General features: G+C 63.8%; 1 protein-coding gene across 1 annotated transcript in view; it reads right to left on the bottom strand.

Moving 5' to 3' along the window:
• Positions 1 to 17,647, bottom strand: part of CASKIN1 (CASK interacting protein 1) — a 29,036-nt gene that overhangs the window by 4,309 nt on the left and 7,080 nt on the right. The window contains 15 exon segments of the mRNA XM_039560197.1: positions 145 to 246; positions 317 to 427; positions 550 to 649; positions 1,749 to 2,005; positions 3,158 to 3,276; positions 3,421 to 3,528; positions 7,111 to 7,228; positions 7,311 to 7,405; positions 7,516 to 7,624; positions 7,961 to 8,069; positions 8,142 to 8,272; positions 8,493 to 8,588; positions 8,679 to 8,824; positions 8,933 to 9,030; positions 11,278 to 11,329. Of these exon segments, the coding sequence (XP_039416131.1) occupies positions 145 to 246; positions 317 to 427; positions 550 to 649; positions 1,749 to 2,005; positions 3,158 to 3,276; positions 3,421 to 3,528; positions 7,111 to 7,228; positions 7,311 to 7,405; positions 7,516 to 7,624; positions 7,961 to 8,069; positions 8,142 to 8,272; positions 8,493 to 8,588; positions 8,679 to 8,824; positions 8,933 to 9,030; positions 11,278 to 11,329 (1,751 nt within the window).

The raw sequence follows: 17,647 nt of genomic DNA on the forward strand, positions 1-17,647 counted from the left end.
GGAGGGGACATGGGCATCTCTGGAACCATGGAGCCAGCTCCCACCCTCATCCAGTGCCACCCCTCCCTGGAAGGGACCAGGAGGAGGGGACTCATTGCCACCATGGATGTGGCTTCAGTCCCCCTGGCCCTGCACAGCCCTCACCGGGTTTGTACTCGGCAGCCACTCAGGGATGTTGAGGTTGTTGATCTCGGAGGCGATCTTCTTCCTGTGCCCCGGCTTGGTGACACCAATGGCCGTGAGGTCCTGGGGCAGAGAGGGCGGTCAGTGATGCCCGGCTCCGGCTGTGCCCCCCTCCCACTGCCCCCAGCCTCACCTCCGGCGTCATCCGGCTGATGGTGGTGATGTCGTAGCCAGCATTGATGAAGTTGGGCGCGTAGAGCTGCAGCTGGAACTTGCAGAGCCACTGGTACACGGCCTCGGAGCTCTGGAGTGAGAAAGACAGATGGATTGGGGCAGCTCTGGGGATGGGGACCTGCCACTCCTGCCCATGTCCCCCAAGCTGTCCTTACCACATGCTCCCCACAGCACCCAGTGCTCCCTGCTCACCTTCCCCTCCGACGGCGGCTCCATTTTCTTCAGTTGGGGCTTCAGCAGGGGGCTGGGGGGCGGTAGGGGGAGCTGGCCACACTCTGAGACCGCGACGAACCTTGCGAGAGGGGCAGTGGTCAGCGGGGCCGGGGCATGCCACCCCTGCGCTGGCCAAGTTGGAAGGGAGAGCCGAGCCCTGCCCTGGTCAGGATGCCACAGGCCACACCCCCAGGCTGGCAGGGCCAAGGCAGGCAATCAGAGAGTGACACCCACGCCAGCGCAGCAGCCCGGAGCACCCGCGGTGCCCTGCACAGGGCTCTGCTCCTTGGGGATGGGCAGGCGAGCTGTTCCACCCAGCGCGGCCCCGAGCAGTGGGACCCAGCCAGGCCTCTCCTCCAGAGCGAGTGTCCCTGGTGCCCAGGCAGCAGCCGGAGGGGTGCCTCTGCCCAAAACCCTCTGGCCCCACTCCTCTGGCCTTGCCACCAACCAGGCGGGCTGGCACGAGTGGTTCATCCCTTGGTTCCCTGCCACGGTCGTCCCTTGGTGCTCACCCTCCAGGGTAAGGAGAGCTGCCTGGAAATTTTTGCCTCATATTTCTGAACAGAATGAGCAAGAGAAGCCCCCTCCCCCCCACCAGCAACTGCATCTTCCCTGTGTGTGTGTGTGTGTGTATGTGTGTGCATCCTCCTTGTGTGTGCATCTTCGGGCATCTGCATCCCACTCGCGTGGGCATCCTCCTCACATGTGCATCCCTCTGCCGTGTGCATATCCCTCACGTCTGCATCCCACTTGCGTCTGCATCGCTCCAGCATGTTTCCCCCTCTCCCTGGCAACGTCTGCACCCGCCTCCCCGCGTGTGCACCCCCCTCCATGTGCGTGCCCCCTCCCCTGAGTGCATCCCCCTCCCCAGGTTTCTCTGCCCGCAGCCTCCTCCCTCCCCGCAGCCCAGGCAGCTCTGGGCATCCCCCCACGCCCACCCCATGTGTGCCTCTCCCGTCTGTCCCCCCGTTTCCCAGGCACCGTGCCACCCCCGTGGCGTGGGCACCCCCCGCGGCGTGGCCATGCTCCCCGCAGCCCCCCAGATGCGGTGGCGGGGGGGATCCCGGCTCGGGCTCCAGCAGGGCTGGCGGGGGCCAGGGAAGGGAAGGGGCCGGGAGCAGCGGTGCCCCCCCTGCCCGCCCCATGCCGCCCCCGCCCCCCCACGGGCCCCCACTAACCGAGGCAGGAGAAGGCCTGGCAGCAGCCGAAAGGCGAGAGAGTCATTTTTTACCCACACGTTTTTCTTCTGGCGACGGGTGCCGTGGCAATAAAAAAAAAGACAAATCCCTGGATCCACGGCACGGCCAGGGCTCCTCCTGCTCCGGCAGCCGGGCGGCCGCAGCACGCACCTGCGGGATGTCCTGCGCCTTGGCCGGCCCATCGCCCACGGCAGACTCTTGCGCAGAAGCCTCTGGGAAAGGACCGTTGCCAGCAGCTGAAAAACACCCCGAGAAGGGGGGAGAGCAGGCAGGAGTGAGGCGGGCGGAGGGGGCCGGCGGGCCGGGGGGTGCGTGTCGCGGGGTGTCGCGGGTGTCGCAGGTGCCGCGGGTGCCGTGGGTGCCGCGGGTGCCGCGGTGGCTGCGGGTGCCTCCAGCTCGAGCGAGGGTGGGCAGGGAGGGTTGCAGCAGATTTCGGCTGCAGCGGGGAGAGCAGGAGCCGCGGGTGCAGCAGATGGTGCTTTGCCAGCAGCAGGAGCCCACGGCACCGCCGCACCCCAAATCCAGCCTGGCACATGCCCAGCCCAGGCTGACGGCACGGGCTGTGGGGTGCCCTGTGCCCACAAAGACGGAGCCCCCCTGGCTGGCAGCATGGTGTGGCTCAGGGGACGTGGGCATGGCAGGCAGGGTGCCGGGGGACGTGGGCTGACGGGTGCTGGGGTCGGTGGGCTGGTGGGTGCCGTCGCCAGGGAATGGCACAGCTCAGGGGCAGTGCACACAGTGCAGGGGGCTGTGTGCCAGCGGCTGTGTGCCAGTGGTGTCAGGGCAGCGTGCGGTGCAGGGTGTGGTGCTGGTGGCAGAAGGGTATGCTGTGCAGTGCAGTGCAGTGCAGTGTGCCAGTGCCTGGTGCTGGTGGCATCATGCCATGCTAGTGGCAGCAGTGCACTGGTGGCAGTGTGCCGTGCCAGTGGCAGCAGCATGTGCAGGGCAGTGCAGTGCAGTGTGCCGGTGGCAGCAGTGCCTGGTGCTGGTGGCAGTGTGCCGTGCTGGTGGCAGCAGGCAGCAGTGCACTGGTGGCAGTGTGCCGTGCTGGTGGCAGCCGTGTGTGCAGGGCAGGGCAGCACAGAGCGCAGTGCAGAGGCCCCTGCAAGCGGCAGCAGAGACACGGCACAGCAGCCCTGGATGGACCTGTGGAATGTTTTGCCAGGGGCTGAGCCCAGGCCCAGGCAGCAGTCAGGGGCCAGGTGGAGGGAACACGCTGGTGGCCACTGTCGGTGACAGCGTTGCTGGTGGCACACAGGGTATTGATGGGACTGCACAGCACCCAGTCAAGCGTCAGTCCCAGCTGAGGTCAGGGCAGGCAGCAAACGCTGCAGGACTGCAGCCAAGTGGCACAGCAGCTGGCACGGCTGCCTCGGGGCTCGCCTTACCTTGACGCCTTCGGAGCCAGCGTGCAGGGCGTGCGCCCCACTGCCCGCGCTCTGCCCGCTCCCCGAGCTGCGCGCAGAGCCCACGCTGCCCGTGCTGCCCAGGCTGCTGCGGTCACCACCTGCACAGAGAGAGGAGAGGCTGTCAGGGCTCTGAGCCCTGCCGTCAGGGGACGCCGTGGTGTGGCCATGCCCCACTGGAGCCACTGCCACGTCCTGGCACATGCTTCCCTTCCCAGCCGGTCGTAGCCATGTGCTCGCCGTACCTGCAAAGGGTTTCCGCAGCACCCAGATCTCCTCAGTGGGGGCTGGCGCGGCTGATCCGCCCTGTGACGGTGACAGGTGGGACGGGCTCATGTCGGCCCCACGGGACCCTTGGTGGCAGAGCAGAGAGAGCGGCTGTCAGGTGCGTGGCTCCGTGCTCGGGCTCGCACAGGTTTGGCACAGGGCAGGTGACCATGGCCCCAGGACTGCACTGCTGCACGTGGGAACAACCCCACCAGGAAGGTGTGGGGACCCCGGCTGTGTCCGTGCCCAGGGATGCCAGAGCCATCCTAGGGCCCTGTCCCACCCCAAGCTGGCAGAGGTGACAGTGACCAGTCCTGGGCCCCCGTCATGCAGAGCATCCCCTACCTACCACCAGCCAGGGATAGACCCACAGTGGGGTGTTCTGGTGCCCTGGTTGAGCCCGGACAAGGGACAGGGACTGTGTCATCCCTTCACAGAACAGGATGGGGACATGACCAAGTGCAGAGAGCAAAGGGAGTTGGGCAAACTTCAGCAGTGGAGACCAGGGTTCCCACCCCACTGTCCTCTGTCCCAGGTAGTGCTGGCCATGTCCCTGCAGCTGCCTGCACCCACCTGGGGGGACACGGGGGCCATGCAGGGCCAGGCACCGGGTGCTGAAACCCTGGTGACACACAGGGGACACAGCGGTGGATGAGAGGACCTGGCCCTCCTCTGGGGCACAGCTTGAGGGTCACCCCTGGGCATGGCTCCGCACCATCTCACTGTGCTGACCACCTCTGCCAGGTCCCACTTGCACCAGGGACACCCAGCTCTGAGCCCAGGGGGTAAAACAGCATCAGATGAGATGGACAACCGCCCTACAAGGCCAGTGCTGCAACAGCCCCACCACAGCTCAGCCACTGCCCTGCCAGCCATGGGGCACTGCCACCCCGCCACCAGCCATGGGGTGTTACCATCTCACTGCCAGCCGTGGGGTACTGCCACACTGCCACCATCTGTGGGACATTGTCACCCCAGTGCCAACCAGGCCAGTTCCGTTCATGGAGCTGCTCACTCCATCAGCACCGACCATAGCAGGGGACAGGTGTTACAAGGTGATAAAGTCACTGAAGGAGCACAGTGGGGGACAAATGGCCACACCAAATCACGCTGGGACATCCCTGAGCTGCATGTGCCACAGTCACACCACGAGGAGCCTGGGCTTGTGCAGCTCTGTCCGACCCCACCAGAAGAGAAAGCCCCGGGGAAAAGAAGTGCTCCCTTGTCCCCAGTGCCAGCACGGCCACTCGGTGCTCCCCAACACAACCTCCTTCACACATGCAAAGACCCCTGGCCCCACCCATCAAGGACTGCACCCCTGCAACCCCCTGCTCCTGGGTGCTCTCGGCGCACAGACCTGCAGCATCCGTCACCTGCCTGTGTCACGGGGATGGTCCCCAGGGTTCAGGTGGGCTCTGCCTGCGCTGAGCCAGCCCCAAGAGCATCCCCTGGGAAAGCCCCCAATGCCGCAGCCCCTTCCAGCTCCGCGTGCGCAGCTTCAACCTGGTCAGAGCTGGGCCCTGCAGGGAGGCTGTGGCTGGCGGAGGGTCCCTGTGGCACCACGCTGCCAGCTCTGCCCAGGCACAGGGCCATGAGTGCTTTGGGGGTGCCCACACACCCGGACAGGAGCGCAGAGGCCGTGGGCAGAGCACGGGGACACCGCGGTGGGGAGGGTGGGATGTGCCGTGGGCACACGGTGTGACAGCGGCGCTGGAGCGGGGGTGCGGGGGGAGCGATGGCACACGTGTGCCACCCGTGTGCCCCCACTGCCCCCGCTGCAGGCATGCATGCGCATGCACACGCTGCATGCACACACACACGCCCTGCAACGCCCCGGCGAGGGAGAGAGGCCGAGCAGAGAGAAAAGACTCAACACACGCTTTAAAGGAAAAGAAAGGAAAATCCATGGAGAGCACGAAGCGAGCGGTGAACTACCTTGTCCATAACGCGGCTCGTCGGCACTGCTAGGGGAGAGCCTGTGATAGCCAAAGGAACTGAAAAGAGTCTGATGGGAATGTGGTGGTGGAGGTGGAGGTGGAGGCAGGGAATGGAACGGATGGGACGAGGCGTCACCGTTTAGCACAGCAGCCCCGTAAGCCGGGAGCGGGATCTTTTGGAAGTGTTGGGGGATTGTTACAGTCTCCCATGAACCTGATAATAAAACATAACAAGAGACAAAATGAAAAGAATCAAAATAATAGAGACATGCTCTGCGCCGCCAAAAAAGAAAAAAAAAAAAAGAAAGAAAGAAAAGAAAAGAAAAGAAAAGAAAAGAAAAGAAAAAAGAAAGGGGGGAAAAAAGCAGCAAATCAAAAAAACAACCAAAGGGACATGGAAAAGCCAGAACCGAGACCCAACCGATGCCGAGCCGAGCTGAGGAGCAGCAGTAGGAGCTCAGCACACGCACAGCCTGGCGCAGGGTACGGACACATCCCGATGATCTGACACGGACACTGGGACAGCCCCATGTGTCAGCTCATGGGGGTCTCACAGTCAGGCTTCTGGGGTCCTGCTCCCTGCAGAGCCATCCCAGGGGAGTGGGGCTTCAGTCATGGCCAGGCCGGGGGCCGCAGCACCGGCCCCCCCGTGTCTGGCTGGCCGAGCCCTCACACAGCGCCTGCGCCCCCATGCTACTGCCCCACTGCAGCCAACGGAGTGGCTACAGAACCCCATGGCCTGCTAAAACTGCTGTGGGCCAGCTGCAGCCCAGGAGCCACAGAACACAGCCCAGGAGCCACGGACCACAGCTCAGGAGCCATGGATGGCATCTGTGGTACTGGCACACGACCCATACCTGGAGGGTGGTTCTGCCCCTGCCTGTCCAGCACCCGGTGCCTCCAGGGCCACTGTGGATTGTCTGGCAGCCACTTGTGCTGCCACTCCCTTGAGATACTGTTCAAGTGCCACTGTTTCCTACCCATGTCCCCATGGTGTAGCTGCCCCCAAGATCCACTCCCAGAGGTGGGGTGAGATGGTTGATGTGGGGCCTTTCAGCGCTGCCTGCAGAGGTACCAGTCCCATTGGAACACTCCTGGCAGAGGGCGCAGCCAGGGGACATCCTGAGGGGCTGCACAGCCCACCAGGAGCGTAAAGGGATGACGATGGGAATGGGGACAGGGATAAGCAGCCACAGGGCAAGTGAGCAGGGGCCAATCCCTGAGATGGCCCCTGGCTGGAAAGACAGTCTCTGTGTGGCAGCATCAGCTCCCTGGCACTGGTGCCCAGCACAGACCCCGAGCACCAGCTCCTGCAACCCCATTGCTGCGCCTGTCCCCCCAAACCACAGTGACAGCCCTGGGTCTCCTCATGCACCAACCTCCCGGCGCCTCAAACACCTCCTCCAGCCCAAGGGCAGCCAGGGCTGACCCTCGAACACCCCAGGGCTGCCAGCACCAACTCCCAAGGCACCACATGGGCGCCGATCCCACAGACACAACGGGAACACAGACTGCACACTCAAGAGGAACACCAGCCCCACAGGCACAATGGGGGCACCGACCCCACACACTCGAAGGCACCGTCCCCATGCACACGGCAGGGACATGACCCCACATGCATGAGAGGCATCACCCCGGTTTGTCTTCACCACTGCACCCCCCAGCACCCTGGTCCCCACCAAACCAAGATGGGGCTCCCCAGGGCAGGGAGTGTAGGGGGGGATTATTTGCCTGTTCGTTTGCTTATGGCCTCGACAAGGCTGGAGGGGAAGTAGCCCACGCGGTCATTGCCAGTGCGGTTGTCATGGATGCAGCCCTTCCAGCGCCCGTCCGCGTGCTGCTCCAGCACCTGCAGGAGTGGCCGGGTCAGGGGCCGGGCCAGGGGCTGGCACCGACACCGGGGTGTCCCCGGCCCCCCCGGCCACACTCACAGTGATGACATCCCCGGCTTTCACATTGAGGCTGGTCAGGTCGTAGTTGTTGCAATAGTCCTTGACGGCCCGGACCTGCAGAGCCGCAGAGGCATCTGTGGGACAGAACGGGAGAGTCACCGGCTGTTCACCCCACGGGCATTGGCTCCCCCAGCCCGGCGTCCCTCGTGCCAGCATGGCCACTCTGTGCCCTCCAACCCCCTACCCCGCAGCATCTGCTTGATCTCCTTGCTGGCCTGGCTGGTGGTGAACTGGTTGACGATGTCCAGAGCCGTCTGGTTGTAGGTGTTCCTGACGTGGGCGTTGATCCCGCTCTGCAATGGCACCGAGAGGGATTGGGAGGAGGCTGGTCCCCATCCTGCCACCCCTGGCACCCCCTAGGCCACCAGGAGACCAGCAGCTGGAGGGCACAGCTCTCAGACTTTCGTGTGTGAGAACGAAACACCCCCCTTGTGACCCTCACCCCTTGGTGTGCACCCCCCAGGACCCTCAGTGCCTTGGTGTATCCCTCCAGGACCCTCAGCTCCACTCCCTGGGAGAGGCGCACAAGCTGCTCTGAGGCCCCAGCTGTGGGGTCACCCCCTTCCCACAGCTCCTGGCTGGGTTGGGGGTGCCTGGGGGCATCTGGGCGTGCTGAGGGGGACCCTTACATCCAGCAGCAGCCGCACCACATCTGTTTTGCCGCAGAGAGCGGCCTCGTGCAGCGCCGTGCCTGCCTTGGTCTGCCGGTTGATGTCGATGCCAGCCTGCAGCAGGAGCCTGCAGAGGGACAGTGGGGTCAGCGGGGCACAGGGGGGCACCGGCGCTGCCGCCTCTGCCCACGGCACCCACCGGATGATGTCGATATGGCCGTTCTTGGCGGCGAGGTGGAGGGGGCTGGTGCCGTTGGGGTCGGTGGCATCCCCTGGTTTGGGCTCCAGCAGTGCCGCGCACATGTTGCTGTTCAGGAGCAGTTGGACCACCTGGCTCAGCAAACACAGATGGAGCAGGGCTGCAAGGGCAGCTCGGCCGCCAGCTCCCCTCCTGCCAGCAGCTGGAGATCCCCTGCAGTGGTGGCACCGCAAGTCCCCACCACTGGCCATCCCTGTGCCCCTCCAGCTGCTCCAGCAACCCAGGGACCTCACAGTGCCCCTGTCCCCTCCCAGTCATCCTCTGGGTAGACCCAGCCCTGCAAGAACTTACCCCGACCCGGCCAAACTCGCACGCCAGGTCCAGGGGCGTTTTGCCCGAGTTGTCCATGATGCAGGGGTTGGACTGGTGCTGCAGGAGCATCTCCGACTGGGGACAAGCAAGACCCCAACCCGGTGAGGGCAGGGGTAGGGGTGGCTGGGCCACCATCCCCCCTGCCAGCCCCATGCCCCTCCATACCACATCATAGTGCCCGTGCTGTGCTGCCAGGTGCAGGGGGATCTGGCCCTCATCGGATGGGATGTTCACGGAGGAACCTGCCTTCAGCACCATTTTCATGGGCTCCTTCTTGCCCTGCCAGGCTGCATAGTGCAGGGGCCGCATGCCTGCAGGGGCAAGACAGGCACACCGTGAGCCCTCCTGTGCCAACACAACGGGCAGAGCCTGCAGGGGGGCACAAGGGAGGGGGCCACGGCCAGGACCCAGGGACTCGCCTTTGTTGTCCTTGATGTCCACAGCAGCCTGTGCCTCCAGCAGCAGCGAGATGAGCTCCGTGTTGCCGTTAAGCGCCGCATGGTGCAGAGCCGAGAACCTGGGGAGTGGGGTGGTGTCAGGGGCCACAGGCCTGTCCCCTCCACAGCCCTGCCACCCCCTGCCCAGCACCATGGTCTCAAACCTGCACCTCAGCAGCACCCCGGGACATGTGCTCTGCCCTCCACGTGCGCACGTCCCCGGGAAAGCCACCCCCACATCCCTCTGTGGGTTTTTGGGGCAAGAGCTGCTGCAGGCCTGGGAACACTGAGACTCCTCTGGGCTGGAGGTGGTGGGCAGGGCAGGCCCAGGGGTGTCCCACTGAGGGTGGGGGTGCCGGGGAGCCCCCTCCCCGCTGACCCATTTCCCCCAGCCTGGCCCCAGCAGTGCAGCCACGAGCACAGATGGCAGCACTGCCCTTGCCTGGTGTTGGGCCTGGCTGTTGGGTGGGGAAAGCCCCCGGCCCCGCACCCGCTCTGCTCTCGGAGCTCCCGGAGCCGGAGGCTCCCGCCTGGGAAGCAGGCCAGGAGCTGACCTACTTGTGCTCCCGGCAGTGGCATCCTCCGTGCGACTGCGCTGGCACCCACCGCGCCACTGCTCTGGTCCCCGGCCATGCACAGCTTCCCCATCCCATCCCTGGGGCCACCCCGGTGTCACCGGAGCATGGGAATGGGCTGCGGAGCACCCAGGACACGCTGGTCTCTGTGGCTGCCCGGTGCCCGAGGGGCAGCTGAGGGATAACAATCCCCCTGCCCCTGTTCCCCAGGCCCCCAGCTGAGGGGGGGACGCGTCCCCGTGGGGAGCACGCTCCAGCCACCACGATGCCCACGGAGCTGCCGGCTGTGATCCCCGGCGGGGAGCGGCGATGTGAGCAGACAGCTTGCACAGGAGGCCGATCCCCAACGTCTGCCTGGGAAATGTCAACATTTTCCACTCCAGCGCCCTGCTCAAATCCGCTCAAGATGGTGCAAATCGCAGCCTTCCCCGGGGCTGCCTCAGGGGCTTCCCTCGGGCACCACATGGCCCAGCCGGCCACCTCGGCCACGCACAGGGCACTCTCCCCAGGGCAAGCGCGGGGACACCAGCACGATGCTCATCCATGGCACCCCCAGCCAGGAATGAGCCAGCACCGCAAGGATGGGGAAACTGAGGCATGGGGCTGGCTGAGATAACACAGAGCGGAACTCACTCAGGCTGCAGCCCGGGGCTGCCCTGTGCCTTCCCGCGGGATCCTTTCCAGAAGCAGCGCTGGAGGCTGCTGCCCTGTTGCTCCTGCACCCCCTGAGCGTTCCAGGAGCAGGATACGAGCAGCGCCCTACCTGCAACTCCCCAGCCCTGCCGTGATGCTCAGCCCTCCTGTGACCTGCTGGCTCTGTGGAGCACGAGGTAGCCCCTGGGGTGATGCCCCCTTGCCCTGCCCACCCCACACCCCCCACCCCAGTGCTGGCCCCGTGCCCTGCACACGCTGGCACACACGGACACACTCGATGCACACATGTGTTCAGCTGCACATCCACAGGCCCACCTGTGCCCGTGCCTGTCACACGTGCACCTGGCACGGCGATGAGCTGTCAGGTACCAGGGGATGCCTGCTGCCACCACCCTGGCGACGAGGATGAGGATGGACCCCGGTTGCCCTGGCCATATGTCCCCAGGGCATGGCCTCCCATTCCTGACCAACTTCTGTGCTCTCTGGCATTTCCCTGGCCACAGCAGAGCCATCCCCAGGGTCCAAATGGCATCGTGCTGCTGCCCTGCTCAAGGGGGACCACGGGGTGGGGGGAGCCAGGGGCAGCTGCTGCCCAGCCCCACAAGCAGCGCTCCCACCGCAGCCCCCTCCTGCGTGGGGCCCTGGCTGCCTCCCTGCAGCCTCATTAGTGTGATTAGCAGGGGTGATCGTGCGGCCCCTTTCTGCTGCTCACGCCCGTTGGATGTGGCTGTGGAGCGTCGCGCCAGCAGCACAGCCTGGCGGGGTCACGGCTCTCCCACCCAGCACCCCACAGGGCTGATCCCTGCACAGCTCCCGCAGAGCCTCACAGGGCTGGGAAAAGGTGTGGTGAGATGTGGGGCACAGCCCTGCCTCTGCCTGCTCTGGTACCCACGACTGCTCCAGACCAGCACTGGCTCTGGGTGCAGGCAGGGCTCAACCGTGTGGGCTAATGGGGGCCAGAGCCCTGGTACTGGACCTCCCAGCTCGGAGAGCCTGGCATCCCCACGCAGAGGCTCCCACAGCATGTGCCCCCCTGCTCACAGCACCCATGACACACACCCCACAGCACCAACACCCCAACTTGGGGCTTCTACTCACCCGTCGGTGTCTTGGAAGTTGACATTGACTTTCTTTGCTGATCCGAGGAGCTCTGGAAGGGAGGGAAGGGGACAGGATGTTAGAGGAAGTGGCTGGGGCAGGGACATGGGGCACACAAGGGAGGCGATGTGGTGGCAGTTCCAGATTTTCCTTCCTATCAAGGCTGGGACTCCCTGCAGCTCCACAGGTGCTTCGTGAGGCTGCCTGAACCTGCAGGCAGGAGGCTCAGAGTGGGGGTCCCTGCTGAAGGTGGCAGAGCCCTGGGGGCCCTCCTGGCACCAGGTTCTCACCATTCTTCCCTGGTTTGCCTGGGGTTCTCCCCCTGCTCCTTCACCTGGCTGAGGCTCTGGAATTGCCCCATGGAGCCCCTGCTGGGCAGAGCTTGGCATGTTCCCCGTACCCCCAGGCCCCCAGCACTGCCCTCCCCACGCTTCTGGGAAATTAAACCGCGCCGGGGCAATCCAATTAGCAGCACGAGGAAGGATGGAGCCAGATTTACTTAAGATTTACCCGAAAAATGCCACTCAGGCTTTCCAGTGAGCTGCTCTTCCCACAGCGGGAGCCGGAGCAGGAGGAGAAGGAAGAGGAGGGTGGGAGCAGCACAGTGGGGGACCCACACAGCAGCCCCTGAGCCCAACACAGTGAGCACAGCTCCAGCACGGCTCTGAGTCCTTGGGAAAGGACCCAAAGGCTGCATGGCCTGGCAGGGAGAATGGGCAGACAAAGTCGTTCAAAGCCAAGGACAAGCCCTTGTTGGGAGAAGTTGGCTGGAAGGGGCTACTTCAGGCAGGGAAGGGGAATGTAGGGCCTGAGAGACACTCCCTGTGTGCCTTGGTCATGGCCTTGCTCTCTCCCCCTGTAGCACATCTCCCTGTCGATGTCCCTGTGTTTATTGAATTATTGGACACAGGGGCTGTGCCACAGCCCAGGAGCCTCTGCATGGACAAACAGGGCTCAGAGGGCACCAGCAGCAGGAAGGGTGGCTGTGTCCAGCCCTGACCCTCAAGCCTGGGGAGTGGTGCCAGGTTGAGCCAGCCCTGCCCAGGCCACACAGCCCAGATGGGCCCAGGAGTGCCCAGGACAGAGGCTCTGGCACCCAGCACTGGCTCCCTCCTGCACTCCAGGGCTGCCCGACTGTCTGAGCCGCAGGACATTTGCTAATGCTGACACAGCGCGGTGTGACAGGTGAGAACTGCAGAGGATGGGTTCTATCAGCCACAGCAACCACTCTCCAGCCACCAGGCCCCCAGGCTCTCCTCCCAGTTGTGGTGCCTCATGTGGGATGAGAAGGGGTGCTGCAGGGTGCCCAGGGCGGGATGGGGACACCATGGGGTCCCCAGGGTGTAGGGAGGGAGAGGAATGCCACAGAAACCTCCAATTCTATCCCTGCCACAGCATCTCCATGTTCCCCTGGAAAGAACTGGACATTACCGGTGGGCAGAGCCCCTGTGACACCGGGACTGACCGAGCGGGTCCCCGCCAGCCCCATGCTGCCGCCAGCGTCCCCAACAAAGGTGCCATTCAGCTCTGGTGGAGAGGAGCCCAGTGCTGCTTCCGCTGCTGCCCCGCGCCAAGAACCAGCTCCCAGGAGAAGGGGCCGAGCTGCCCCCCAGGGATGCAAAGGGCCAGCGGACAAAAGGAGCTGGTGGGCGCAGGAGCGGCACTGTGCCCAGCACTGGCTCCAAGCTCTGTCCCCAAGATGGGCCCCGCTCCGGCTAATGGGTCCTTGCAGATGGACGGACAGTTGTCTGCAGGTCTGCAGTGCCTGGCCTTTCCCACGGGTTGATCTCAGTGAGGGGCTGGGAGGGGGCAATGCCCGGAGATCAGGGTCACAGGGTGCAGTGATGCTGTTGGTGATCCCCAGGCACATGTGCCACCCTCAGCAACACCAAACCACCATCACCCCAACCTACCGTAGCGGCAAATTTTTCCTCCCTGCACCTGCAGGAGAGGCTGCGGCTGCCAAAATCTGTTTAGCACTTCCATCACTGCCCGTGCCAAGTGCTTAGTCAGTGACTTCCAGCCATGCAGTGGTTTGACTTTCCTTAAAGCTCTGGAAGTGGCCGTCAGCATGCCGAAGGCAGCTGGAGCAGGGAGTCCAACTGAGGTCTCAGAATATCCCCAGTTCCCAGAGCAGGAGAGAAGGATGAGTGCCCTGACATGTCACCAGGTCCACAGTGGGATTTGTAGCCTGTCTGGGGGCAACAAGAGCCAGGAGAGCTCATTAATGGCTGGGAATTACAAGGAAAACTCTTCCACTAACGAGGGAGACAGAAGGGATCTGAGTGCTTCCAATTAAAAATATCGGCTACAAAAGGAGGTGGGCATGGTGGGGAGGAGAGCAGAGCTCCTGCATGGCCACGCTGCCAGCAGGCACCCAGTGTGTTCCTGGCTGTCCTCTCTGCTGGGATCACTGGAGGAGTGACAGGGACCACCAAGCACCTGCAGTCACCATCCTGTCCTCTCCACGCAAAATCAGATGCCATCAAGTAGGTGTTGTTGCAGGGGTGGCATCTCTGTTCAGATGACCTGAGCCCCATCACCATTCTTGGGACACCCCAATGTCCCCTCTTGGCTCCCCATGGGCTCCTCAGGTGATGGTTGTGCCACATGGGATCACATGGCTCCCCTGGTATCTCATGGCCCAGCTCCCCACAGCTCTCGGAGCAGTTTGCACTCCACGAACACCCCTGGGGTAGGACCACAATGCCAGCCCCAGGAAAGGGGGGCACACACGGGACCCGGCACCACCGGGTCCGGCTGCCGCCCGCAGCTCCTGCGTGCACTGGGAGCCGCAGCGTCTGCCATCGACACCAGCTATAAACAGCGTCTGCCAGAGTAAACACCGCCGCGGGGAGCAGCCCTGCCACTACTCCCAGAAATGCCTTCACTTAAACACAGGGACTGCAGGAGCTAAATGCACGCTTGGATTGAGCCTGGCGCTCCGCATGCAGCGAGCTCCTCTCCGGCCCCAGCTCCCCCGCTACACGCCGGCCCTGCAGCAGCCACAGCCCCGGCGGGCACCGTGACACGGGCAACGCACGAGCTGCTGGCACGTGCCAGGCCTGGGTGCGGGGGACCCACTCGGCCCAACCCCAGGGTCCAGCCATGCATCACTTTGGCTCCCATGCCTGGAAGCTGTTCTGGGCATCCTGGAGCACACCATGAGGAGACCCCCATGCCCAACCACAGCTCTGGGCACTGAGTGGCCATGTGGAGACCCCCATGCCCAACCACAGCTCTGGGCACTGAGTGGCCATGTGGAGACTCCCATGCCCAACCAGGAATCCCAGTACACGCCATGGGAAGACCCCTGTGGCCAGTCACTGCTCCAGGTATCCCAGAACATGCTGTATGGAGACGCCTGTGCCCAGGTGGCCGGTACATGCCATGACGAGACCCCTGTGGGCAAGCACAGCTCAATGTGTGTTGCAAGGAAACCCCCATGCCCGGCTGCCCCACCCCCTTCTTTGCACACATGTCCAAGGCCACAGCCCCACATGGTGGGGCTCCTTGGGGGGGCTCCTCTCCCTTCCCAGCACCCCCTCACGTGCTCATGCACCAGCCCCTGCGTCTGCAGCCAGCGCAGCGCCAGCAGCGATCGATGCCCAGCCGGGGCGTGGGGGCTCCTGGCCAAGCCCCCGCTGACGAAGCACATCCTCACCCAGCTCTCCCTGGCAGGGAGCAGGCGGCTGCTCCAAGCAGATGGCTCCAGCCTCCACTAAATCAACATCTACTTAATGAGGGGAAAGCATTGCTGCCCCCTCCCCAGCATGGCGGCAGCAGATGAGCCAGGAGAACCCCCCCAAATCCTCCTCTCCATCCCTTCCATCAACCCTCTGCAGTGATCCCACTCCCCTCCAGCCCCATCCCTGCTGCTTCCCCACTCCCCAGCTCACGTGGGCAGTCGGACCCCTGTGTGTGCCCCCTGCAAACACAACAGGACCCCACAAGCAGCGAATATCCACAGGCAAGACATTCAAGGCAAGCGCCTATTTCAGAGACAGGGGGGAGGATCCTGCAGCGGCATTGCTGGGAGCTGCCGGATAAAGGAAGCATCCAAAATAGCTGCTCTTAATTATATCCCTGCTAACGAGCGCCACGCAAACAACGGGCACTGCATGAGGAGCCCTGGCATGGGGATGTCTTATTCTTTGCTGCAAAGATGGTGTCCCCATAGCAGCATGTGCCATCGTGGGGACCCCACTGAGGCAGCCACAGCAGCCCTGGCTGGGTCTGGTGATGATGGTGACATCGGGGGGCTGGTCCTGACAGGGAAAAGCTTGTACTCCTGCAGCCAAGGTCGTGTCAGGCGCTGAGGCCGGCGCGATGCTCAGATGCTAATGAAGCCGTTATCATCTTCCGATCGATCTGGACTGTATAAATAATGCACCGGGAAGCTCGTTGTACAGGGAAAGGGATTGCCTGGGGCTGAGAGGTGGCTGGGATGGGATGGAATCATTGCAGAGCAGTACAGAGCACAGCTGGATAACTACTGCTCACCACAGCTGGACAGACATCTCTTGCCACAGCTGGACACCCCTGCGGCAATCACAGCTGGATATACACTTCTCACCACAGCTGGACTTCCCTGTGTCTATCACAGTTGGATAACAACTGCCCATCAGTACTGGACAATCCCAGTGCCCATCACAGCTGCACTCGCACAGCTGTGTGCCCCACTGCCCATCACCAGCCATTCCCCAAATCCCATTTTGGGGGATGCCGCCCATGTGCTCAGCACATGTACGGGTGCTCCGGATGCCCGTCCCTGGCAGAGCCTTCTCCAGGGAGTGGCGAAATCCGCACTGGAGGCTGGCTGGGCTCTGGCAGCCTGAGTCACCGCGCAGCGCTGTCCCCTGGGGCTGCAGGAAGCAGCTTAAATGCAGCTTTCAAGAGGCAGCGGGGACTCCACTGTGATGCTTTTATTTTTACCAAAAGGAAACTTTTCAGTCCCATGGGACATCGCGGGGCTGACCCTGTGGGCTGCCGGGGCAGGCGGGGACAGGGGACACGGGTGTACCCGGGGTAGAACCGACCCACAGGGACTGGAGCTGTCCAGGGGACCCAGCGCCCCATGATGCCCACCAGCAGCTACTGTGGGGATCCCCACTGTCTCCCCGTATTCCCAAGTCATATCCTCACCTGACCTTTGCCGTGTGGTGCCACGGAGCCAGGCCAAGCTGCACTGCATTAGCCAGACCCCTTTGGGGCAGTCCCAGTCCCCCCAGCCCCCTGAGTACCACGTGGGGCTCTGCTATGCAGAGGCTCCCAGTGACTCGGCCCAGAGCACCCAGGAATGCGGGGAAGAGTCAGCAGGGACGGGCAGGTGCATGGGCAGTGCAGGGATGTGCTGGCTCTGCCCCACGAGTGGGACATGAGGTGTGCTCAGCTCCGTGGGACCAGCACTGAGCGCCGCAGCCGCCTGCCGTGCCCGGTGCCAGCCGCACGCCCACACTCGTCTCCACGGAAATGAATGTTGGTGTCGCTTACAGGGAGCCCTAATTGCCAGCCTGTGGCAAACAGGTAATTTTCAGTAATAACCTTGGCTGGAAGGAGCCACTGCTGGCACAGCGAGGCCGGCATGGCAGAGATGGAGATGTGGCTGCTCAAGGCCACTGTCACCTGTGTCTGCCCATCCATCCATCCCAGCACGGCTGGCACTGCACCTCCTTGGGACATGGGAGCAGAGAGAGGTGGACACACACCACTCACCTCCACCCTGGGGCAGAGACCATTCTGCCCTGCCCCATCCGCATCCTCCCCATCTCCTCCCCCTGCCCACCCCTCTACAGGGCCAGGGATCCCTGGGAGGATGGACCCTGTCCACACTGACTGCAGGGAGGGACCAGGAGCTTTGTGCATCTTAAAGCATCATTAACCAACACACAGTGGTGATCACTGGCCTCCCATGAACCCGGCGCGGTGCAGCAGCTCTGGGAAGTGGTGGGAGCTGCTGGCGTGCCTCGAGCGTGTGCTCACATGTGCACGTGTGTGCAGGCAGCCCGGATCAGCTCCTGGCATGCCCCGAGCATGTGCACATGTGTGCACGTGTGTGTGCAGGCGGTCCAGATCCATCAGAGGCACAGGGCACTGCTGCAGCGCCGGCTCCAAGCTCCCAACCGTGTGTGGCAAAACAGGCCCCAGGCTCTATTTTAAGCATGGTGCCTTCAGAGCCATCGTTTGTCCTCATCCACGGCGTGGCCTGGGCTGCCAGCGCACCGTGCCCACCCTCTGTTCCACAGCAGCCTTCCCGGCGGGAATGGAGCGGCAGGACGGGCACGGCCATGGGCAGCTCACCGGGCGCAGGGCCTGGCAGCTCAGCGGTGTCGCGGTGACCGCCGGGGCGGGTGGGCAGCGCGGGGATGTG

This window comes from Corvus cornix, chromosome 14 (genome assembly GCF_000738735.6).
Source record: "Corvus cornix cornix isolate S_Up_H32 chromosome 14, ASM73873v5, whole genome shotgun sequence".
In the NCBI taxonomy this organism is placed as follows: domain Eukaryota; kingdom Metazoa; phylum Chordata; class Aves; order Passeriformes; family Corvidae; genus Corvus; species Corvus cornix.